This window comes from Sceloporus undulatus, chromosome 7, assembly GCF_019175285.1.
Source record: "Sceloporus undulatus isolate JIND9_A2432 ecotype Alabama chromosome 7, SceUnd_v1.1, whole genome shotgun sequence".
In the NCBI taxonomy this organism is placed as follows: Eukaryota; Metazoa; Chordata; class Lepidosauria; order Squamata; family Phrynosomatidae; genus Sceloporus; species Sceloporus undulatus.
This window is the reverse complement of record NC_056528.1, coordinates 17152246-17162116: the sequence shown is the minus strand read 5'-3', so window position 1 is coordinate 17162116 and position 9871 is coordinate 17152246. Positions and strand designations below refer to the sequence as shown.

The following is a 9871-nucleotide window of genomic DNA, read 5'->3' as shown; positions in this document are numbered from 1 at the left end:
GAACCTCAATTCCCTTTCAAAGCAACCCTCCATCACACAAAATGATGGAGTCAAATGACAAGAAAACAAATTCCACTGACACATTAGGAAGAATTTCTTAACTATTAGAGCCATTTGATCATGAAATTTTATTTATTTTGTAGGCTGCCTTTCTCCCAGGAGGGACCCAAGGCAGCTCTCAGATAAAACGTTTTACAATTAAAATAATCTACAACCACAGTTGGTCCTTCCAACTCTTAAGATTCTAGGCTAAGCGAGGGGACTGAACGCTGCCTATGCCAAAAACGAGGAAGAAAAAGACCACATTTTTAATTCCAAACTCACACCAAAAAAGCAGCTAGTCCCTATGAGGCAACAACACAGAGAACAGGAAAGGGAACGCAGCTTATTATGGGCCAGGTTTCCATTTGACAAGAGAATAAAAATGCCCAACCATATGTTTGCAATATGCGCCGCGATGCTTTCTGGCTACTAAGTACCAATTAGATGTTTCCTTGGGAAGGAACGGATATCCCTTTGCTACCAGATCTTATTGAAATGGGAAGTTTATAAAAAATATTATTACACTAAAGACTGTCTCGGTAACAGCGCATCCAGAGGGGCGCATTAATGGACCAGAATGCATGCCAGTTTTCCCCCCCTCCATCCAGTTTGAGAAATCTTCTTCCATTTGTTAATGGGGCATCGGGGGCATCTATTATGTATGGAGCGTATATTCCTCACTACTATCAAGCAACACACTTGCCTTAAAATTACTCTCCATACTATAAAAAGAAGAAAAGAGGTGGAAAAGAGGGGGAGGACTGTACTCATGGTCTCCAGATACAGAAATGAGGGAAACTGCAATATCAGGGTGTGAGATCACAACTGGATTCAGAGATTATAAATTATACAGGGCCTGGAATTGCTGAGCACATAAGGACTAGGCTGTTTTGTTGAATGTGGTTAAATTGTGGCTGCAGTTCATTGCTTGTTTGAGGATTATTCTGTTTTGGTCAGACCTGAGTTGAATTCCTGTGTCCAGTTCTAGGCACCAGAATTCAAGAGGGATAGTGACAAGCTGGAGCGTGTCCAGAGGAGGGCGGCCAAAATGGTGAAAGGTCTGGAAACCATCAAACCCTAAGAGGAACAGCTTAGGAAGCTGGGTATGTTTAGCCTGGAGAAGAAAAGGTTAAGGTGTGATATGAGTGCAGGTTTAAATATTTGAAGGGATGTCCTATTGAGGATGGAGTAAACTACTTTTCTGCCTCTCCAGAGACTAGAACACAGAGCAATGGATTTGAAATTGAACCCTGATCTCCAGAGTCTCAGTCCAATGCTCAAACCACTGCGCCATGCTGACTCTCATTCACATATTTATGGCGCCAAAATAATTTCTGCAAGCTATGTAAAAGGAAAAGATTTTATGGACAATATCAGATCACTGTAATTCCTGGTCTCACCTACTTCAAAGATGTTCTTTATAGTTCAGGTGTTCCTTATGCTTCAGGATCTTGCAGCTCCCATCTGTAATCCATAAAGAAAGTGAGAGAGAGATAGAGAAGGCAAGTTTAATATATAATTATATTCTGAGTGTTGTTGTTGTGTGCCTTCAAGTTGTTTCCAGTTTATGGTGATCCTAAGGGGACCTGTGGCATAGTGGTTTGAGTGTTGGACTATGACTCTGGAGACCAGGGTTCGATTCCCAGCTTGGCTATGAAACCCACCTTGGTCATGTCACATCTCTCAGCCTCAGAGGAAGGCAATGACAAACCTCCTCTGAAGAAATCTTGCCAAGAACACTCCATGATGGGTCTCCTTAGGGTGTCGTAAATCAAAAATGACTTGAAGGCACATAACAACAACAACACTACCCTATAATGGGATTTTCTTGCCAAGATTTGTTCAGAGGGAATTTGATCTTTCTCTGAGGTTCTGGATGAAAGTGGGCCAATCTCTCCCATACCTGACCTACCTCATAGGGTGGTTGTAATGATCAAATGAGAAAAAGGACCACATACATCACTTCTGAGCTTACAAGGCAGATATGCAATTAAGCAATGAAATAACATTTATCTAGCTGGGTACCAAAAGCAAAGTGGCCTGAAAACACCAGATCTGGGAAGCTAAGCAGGGTCAGCCCTGGTTAGTACTTGAATGGGGGACTGCCAACAGATACCAGGTGCTGTTGGCTCTATTTCAGCAGAAGGACATGGCAAAACCACTTCTGATGATTCCTAAGCTAAGAAAAACCCTATGAAATTCATAGGGTGGCCATAAGCGAAGACGCCCATGCTCACAATGCGAGGCTAATAACAATGGGCTGGGAGCATCACAGCACCCATCATCCCTGACCATGCTGGGGCTGATGGGAGATGGAGTGCAGGAACCTGTTCCCAGTTTTGGAAAGGCCCCAGGTCCTGATCTAGCTCTCTACTCCCAGGTAAGTCCCAAGGATCAAGCTTCCTCCCAAGTCAAGGCAGAGGGCATCGCAGCTTTCAATGAATCCTTGAAATCCAGTTTTCCAGGGAGAGGTGGGGCTCACTGGCATTTGTTGGCAGTCTCCCATCCAAGTGCTAACCAGGGCCGAGCCTGCTTAGCATGGGTGGCTCCGTCCCTTAATCCATGAAATCTCATGCTTGCAGGAGAGCAGGCACACTGTATTCTGGATCCAGGTGTGCAAGATCACAGCTGCTCAAATGCTCCACCATCCTCTTGCTCTTCTTGCTCTTGGATTCCCTCTCGAAATCCGACACCGGTGGAGATCCCTCCCTTGCAAAGGAGGCTCAAGAGGGAGGCTGGGCCCGCCTTGCCTTGGCCCTGATCCCGATCCTGAGCCAAGGAGGAGCTTCCTCTCCTCCCAGGAAAGGCCTGGAAGAGGCTGAGCTTGAGGAGGAAGCCTTGCGCCCTGGGCGCAACCGGTAAGTCTCCAAAGAGGACCCCACTCTCTCCTTTCCCCCTTTCTCTCCAGAGGAAAAGTCTCCAAGGGGCTGGGGGACCAGATGCCCTCACCGCCAAGGAGAAGTCCCCGCAAAATAGAGGACATGCAAGGAAAAAAATTGAGGGCATTGCCAAATCAGTAACAGCTAAAAAAAAACCCTCCACACTTCTAGAAATATAAATCCACGCTGTTTAGTCAGGCTCCAAGTGGAGGGCATGTTGGAACTCCACCTGGAATGGAGGGCATGTCCAGGGAAAGGAGGAGATCTGGTCACCCTGCTCCAGAAAGTCCCCCCTTAGCTCTCTGGAGTGCGCCCTAAGAGCACCGGCTAAGTCTCCACGGGTGATTCCTTTCTCTCCAGAGTGCTCCCCTTTCCTCTTCCGCGTGCGCCCTAGGCGCAATAGGGAAGTCTCAAGGGTGACCCCTCTCTCTCCAGGGGATTTCTCCACTTTCTCTCCTCCAGTTTGGCCCCTGGGCAAGGCTCCAAGGGGGTCCCTTTCTCTCTAGCTTGTGCCCTGTGCACCAGAGAAGTCTCCAAGGGGGACCCCCCTTCTATCCATCGTGCGCCCTAGGCACTCAAGGGATGTCTCCAAGGGGACCCCTCTTTCTCCAGCATGCTCCCCCTTTCTCTCCATCCTGGGCCACAAGGGATGCCTTCAAGGGGGACCCTTTTTCTCCAGCCTGCTCCCCCTTTCTAGAATTCGCCCTGGGTGCAAAGGCCAAGTCTCCAAGAGGAACATCTCTTTCTCCATCATGCTCCCCCTTTCTCTCCATCCTGGGCCACAAGAGCCGAGTCTCCAAGGTAAACTCCTCTTTCTCCCCCTCTCTCCAGCATCTAATGGGGACCCCTCTTTCTCCATCATGCTCCCCCTTTTCTCCAGTGTGTTCTCTGGGTGTAAAGGCTTTCTCCAAGGGGGACCTCTCTTTCTCTCCATCGTGCACCTTGGGCACTCAAGGGATGCCTGAGGGGCTCTTTCTCCTCTTCTTTCCAACATGGACCACAAGGGTCAAGTCTCCAAGGGGGACCCTTCTTTCTCTGGGCACCCAAGGGCTGTCTCTAAGGGGGACCCCCTCTTTCTCCAGCATGCTTTCTCCTTCTCTCTAGCATGCGCCCTGGGCGCAAAGGTTAAGTCTCCAAGAGGGACCCTCTTTCTCCAGCATACACTCTGGGTGCAAGGGCCCAGTCTCCAGGGGGGGGCTCTTTCTCTTGCATGCAATCTGGGTGCAAGGGCTGACTCCAAGGGGGACCCCTCCTTCTCCAGCATACACTCTGTGCCACAGAACTAAGTCTCCAAAAGGGACCCCTCTTCCTCCAGCTTACACTCTGGGTGCAAGGACCCAGTCTCCAAGGGGGACCCCACTTTCTCCAGCATGCAATGCGCGTGCAAGGGCTGGCTCCAAGGGGGACCCCTCTTTCTCCAGCATATACTCTGGGCACAAGAGCTAAGTCTCCAAGGAGGGAGGGGTCCCTCTTTCTCCAGAATGCACTCTGGGTGCAAGAGCCCAGTCTCCAAGGACGCCCCCCTCTCCCTGCCTTGCTGCCTGTCTCTTTCTGCTGGGCCCTGGGTTCAAGGGCTGACCAGGGAGGCTGGAGTTGCTCTGCTAGCTGCTCCTGGGGCTGCCAGGGAAGCGAGGGCCTGAGCTGGGCGAGGCAGTGCTGGCTGCAGGAGGCAGGGGGCTCTGCCGAGCGCTGGGCCGCCTTCTTCCCAGCCTTGCCTGCCTGCTTTGCCTGCCTTCCTCTGCCTTGGCCCCAGCCGGCTCCGGAGGGTGGGCTGGGGGCCTTTGTGGGGCGAAGAAGGGGGCAGCTGGGGAAGGGGGCCCTCCTTGCCTCCTCTCCTCCGTCCTCCTCCTGGCTGCTTCGCCTCCATCCTCCTCTCCATCCTCCTCTCCATCCTTGCCTGCCCTGCTGGGCAATGAGAAGCTGCTTCTGCCTGAAACGGGGGAACCGGGACCAGACGCCTCCAGTGCCCAAGGCAACAGTTAAGTCTCCCCGGCCAAGGGACCTTGTTTTTTGGGGGGGAGGATCAGGCCTAGGGACCCCCTCCTTTGCAAGCTCCCCTTCCCCAATATTGGGGCCTGCTCTTCCTCCTTTGCAGCTCCGGAGGCCTGGGGGCCTTCTCTGCCTTTCCTCTCCAAACATCCCTTGATTCCTTAGCATTTTCTTTCCCATTTGGGGGGGTCTTTATTGGGGAAGGGGCTTGGTGTCTCCTTCTTCCATTCCTTGGGCCTGGTCGGATTGCAAAGCCGGGGGAAGGGGGGGATCCGTGGATGGGTTTGTTTTGGAAAGCCATCTTGGTTTATTTATTTTTTCTGCATTGCTTGCATCCCAAGGCCTTTCCTTGCGTTGTGTGGCCACAACAATGTTACGCCTTGCACTGCAGAGGCATCACAATGTTATTCCTTGCATTGTGTGGATGTAACAATGTTGCTCCTTGGCTTGTGTGGACATAATAATGTTATTCCTTAGACATTACAGTGTTATCCCTTTGCATTGTGTGGATGTAACAGTGTTATTCCTTGCATGGCACAGACATCACAATGTTACTCCTTCCATTGCATAGACATCACAGTGTTATTCCTTGCATTGTGTGGATGTAACAATGTTGTTCCTTGGGTTATGTAGACATTACAGTGTTGTCCCTTGCATTGTGTGGACGTGACAATGTTATTCTTTGCATTGGATAGAGATCACAATGTTATTCCTTGCCTTGTGTGGCTGTAACAGTGTTATTCCTTGCATTACACAGACATCACAATGTTACTTCTTGCATTGTGCGGATGTGACACTGTTACTTCTTGCATTTCATAGACATCACAATGTTGTTTGTTGCGTTGTGTGGATGTAACAGTGTTATTCCTTGCGTTGTGAGGACATAACAGTGTTATTCCTTTTCTTGTGTGGACATAACAATGCCATTCCTTTCATTGTAAGGACATCACAGTGCCATTCTCTGGATTGTGGGGACATATCAGTGCCATTCCTTGCATTGTGGAGACCTAACAATAACATCCCCCAAATCCACAAAATGGGAATCCCTTGAATCAGGTAACAATGAAAGGTATCCCTTGTTTTTGTGGATTTTGAATGTTAATACTCCCCTGGATATGTTTCCATTGTGTGGACAGTTGCCTTGTTGTGTCTCCACTGGTAGATTGGGAATAGGCCTCAGTTGTGGTTGTTTGTAAGAAATCCTGGCAAGGATTCATCACAATGGACTGGCTGTGTCTCCTGTCTAAATATCCTTCCCTCTTGTTATACTGGGGAGCAAGGAAGGGTCCCAGACTGACCAATAATAGAAACCTGACAAAGAATTGCATGCTTTTTTTAATGGGGTACCTGTAAAATCTGTATTTGTAACCACCTATTTGTCATTTGTGCGGCCTCCTGTTTGTTGAATGTTATCCAGGCAGTTGTACAGGTTGACTCTCCCTTATCCTAATCAGAACAAAATCCCAGGTTGTCCATGGCTGAGAGAGTGACACCTTTGCTTTGTGAGGGTTCAGTGTATATACACACTTTTGCTCTCTATGCAAAATGATTTAAAATGTTATGGCTAGAGTTGGCTTCAAGCTGTGTGTACAAGGTGTCTGTTGTTGCTACTGTTGTGTGCCATCAGATCATTTCTGACTCAAGGAGACCCTATCGCGGGGTTTTCTTGGCACGTTTCTTCAGAGGAGGTTTGCCCTTGCCATCCTCTGAGGCTGAGAGAGTGTGACCTACCCAGGGTCATGAAGTGGATTTCCATCGCTGAGCTGGGATTCAAACCCAGGTCTCCAGATTCATAGTCCAATACTCAAGCCACTATCCAACTGGCTCTGATAAGGTCTATACAAAACATTATGATTAGTAGTAGTAGTAGTAGTAGTAGTAGTATATTTACTTATATCCAGCTTTTCCCCCCAGTTTGGAACTCAAAGTGGCTTACAATTTTAATTAAAAACAAGCAAACATAAATGATGGAGATGTACCCATAGAAACAAAGTTTGGTGAGGCACCAGAAAGGTCTGAAAACCTCAGAAAACTACAGATCCCGGGATTCTATATCATAGCACAATAGCACTTAACATGGTGTCAAACTGCATTATTTCTACAGAGTAGACATGCTCTCTATGGCTCCAACCTACAGAATCCTGGGATGTGCGGTTTGACAAAGCACCGGCCCTCTTTGGCAGAAAAGGCTCAAGGCCTTGGAAAATTACAAATCCCAGGATTCCATATCACAAAACCACGGCACTTAATGCGGTGACAAAGTGCATTACTTCTACAGTGTCTAGTGCGCACCGCTAGACCAGAAAGCTGTAGTTTTAAACTGTAACTGGGAACTGTAGTTTAACTGATGGTTTTTGATGAACGTTGTCTGTGGGTAACTTTTTCTGTTGTTGTTCCCTGTCTTGATCCACGGCGAGAGGTGGGTAAGAAATAACAGCAGCAACAACAATACTTCTTATTAATTATCATTTATTAAAAGGTGTTCAGAGTGCAGCATTCAGTGCCTGCAAGGTCTGAAGCCAGAGTTTCTCTCATTGTTTGTTAAAGAGATGTTTCCGTTTCTGCCACCAGCATCCTTCCTGTTTGATAACAATGTGGGTTTCAGGCCAGAATGAAGCTAACGGTTTTCTCTCATTCTATGGCCACCTGTTTTTTTGGCTTGGACCAGAATTTGTCCTTTAGGCTACCTTGAGCCACCTTCAGAAGATGGCTATTCTGAAAATACAGGTATTCCAAAATCCAGTGATTTTTTCTTCCTTCCAAAATCAAAAACGCCTCTGGTCACAAGCATTCCAGATAAGAGAGACTCAACCTGAGTTTGCCACCCCCAAGCGACTGTGGATTTTGCAAAGCTGGCCAATTTGATTTTGTGCATGCGCAGGGCCCTTTACGAAGGCGTAAGTCCCAAGCGCAATGCCAGCCACTGTTTTTAGGTTCCAGGGCAGAGTTATAGGACAGTTTTAGGACTATAGCTCCAACAGTCCCTGACTACTGATCTTGCTGGTTTGCTAGGAGCGGGAGTCCAGCTACTCCTAGAATAAAAGTAGCTGATCTTGTCTAGGGACCTAAAGTTGCTACATCTATTTTATTCCCTATTTTAAAGGAGTTTACCTCCACCATGAAACCCACCAAGAGACTTTGGGCAAGTCACATGCTCTCAGCCTCAGGGGAAGGCGAGGGCAAACCACCTCTGGGCAAATCTTGCCAAGAAAATAATATAAAAATCCCAGGATATGCTCACCTTAGGGTCGCCATAATTCAGAAACAACTTGACGGCACCCAACAACAACATTAAATGTGTTTCCTGAACTGGGAGTTACTTTTTCCCCCTCCTCTATCCTTCACAGACAGTGGGCAATTTGTTCCAGTATGGAAAAGCTTTAAATATAAAGCTATATATAACTGTATTACAAAAATGATCATGTTTGATGTAGTAAAAGTGCAGGATATAGGGAGCCAGCATGGTGTAGTGGTTTGAACATTGGACTCCGACTCCGGAGGCTAGGGTTTGATTCCCCGCTTGGCTATGAAACCCACTGGGGGGGCTTGAGCGAGGCACACTCTCTCAGCCTCAGAGGATGGCCATGGCAAACCCCCTCTGAACAAATCATGCCAAGAAACCCCCATGATAGGTTTGCCATATAATAATAATAATAATAATAACAATAATAATAATAATGGCGCAGTGGGTAAATGCCTGTACTGCAGCCATTCACTCGAAACCACAAGGTTGCGAGTTCAAGACCAGCAAAAGGGCCCAAGCTCGACTCAGGCTTGCATCCTTCCGAGGTCGCTAAAATGAGTACCCAGACTGTTGGGGGCAAATTAGCTTACTTGCTAATTAGCTTACTTGCTGTTCACCGCTATGATCTTTGGAATAGCGGTATATAAATAAAACAAATTATTATTATTATTATTATTATTATTAATATATTTATATTTCCCACCTCTCCCTGTGGATTGAGGTGGGATTACAACAGAAATAAAATTACAGTGAGAAAAGTTTTTAGCACCCCCAACCCCTCCCGCCTTTAAAATAATAAAATTCACATTAAAAAATCCATTAATAGCACAATTTAAAATAATCAAAATGGAAAGGACCATTAAGGCGGATGTGGGTATCCTTCATGAGGTCAGGTTGGGAAGGCCCGCCAGAAGAGGTCCGTCTTGACAGCCTTTTTGAAGGCATCTAAGCTGGTGATAAGATGGATCTCTTCCAGCAGGTCATTCCACAATTTTGGGGTGACAGAAGAAAAAGTCTTTAGTTGGTTCGTATAAAGGGTTCAGGGTGGAAAGCATCTGAGTTAGATCTTTAACCACCCTGGATGAGACTTCGCAGATACAATACATGCAGCGAAGAAAGATTTCTTCACTGTATCTATTGCCACTCCATAGGAATCAAGAAGATCGCTATGGCATATCTTGTGAGATAAAAGTCAAATCTTCCACCAGCGGCATTCTAGTCGTTGCGCTGCTCGTTTCATTTTCCGAAGATCTTCCATATACCAAGATTTAAGATTAGAAGCAGGCTGGAAAGGATGCTTGGTAGCGATTGTGTCTACAACCTTGGTAAGATCGATGTTCCAGGCATAAATCAAGGCTTCGACAGAATCACTGTCGTTGCCAACCATAGAACCCTCTAGGGCTTTCAGGAACCTAATCGGTTCCATCAGTCTTCGAGGACAGACCATTCTAATAGGTCCTCCACCCCCGAGAGGGTTATAAGTAGTAGCCTTCAGGACAACCTTGACCAGGAAATGGTCCATCCATGAGAGAATGGAGGTGTGAATCATCTCCGCCCACGGATGCTCCTGTTCCATACTGAAGACCACATAAAGGGTATGACCTGCACAATGTGTCATCCTGGAGACTAGTTGGGATAGACCCATGGTTGTTAAGGAGATCATGAACTCCCAAGCTGCACCTGTTAGATCTGAAGAACTGGACTTGAAGGGGATGTT

The 9871-nt window shown here is 47.2% G+C and overlaps 1 protein-coding gene across 4 annotated transcripts in view; it reads left to right on the top strand.

Moving 5' to 3' along the window:
* Nucleotides 1-2683: 2683 nt before the first annotated feature.
* Nucleotides 2684-9871, top strand: part of MVB12B (multivesicular body subunit 12B) — a 57228-nt gene continuing 50040 nt past the window's right edge. The window contains exon 1 of one of the 4 annotated variants that reach the window (XM_042479425.1): nt 2684-2900. Coding sequence is in view for 1 of the 4 variants with exons in the window: in XM_042479424.1 (XP_042335358.1) it covers nt 4834-4899 (66 nt within the window). In the remaining 3 variants the exon portion in view is untranslated. Of the gene's footprint in view, nt 2901-3589; nt 3723-4365; nt 4900-5201; nt 5967-9871 lie in introns of those variants that run through there. The other 3 variants (XM_042479426.1, XM_042479424.1, XM_042479427.1) reach the window with 3 other exon arrangements.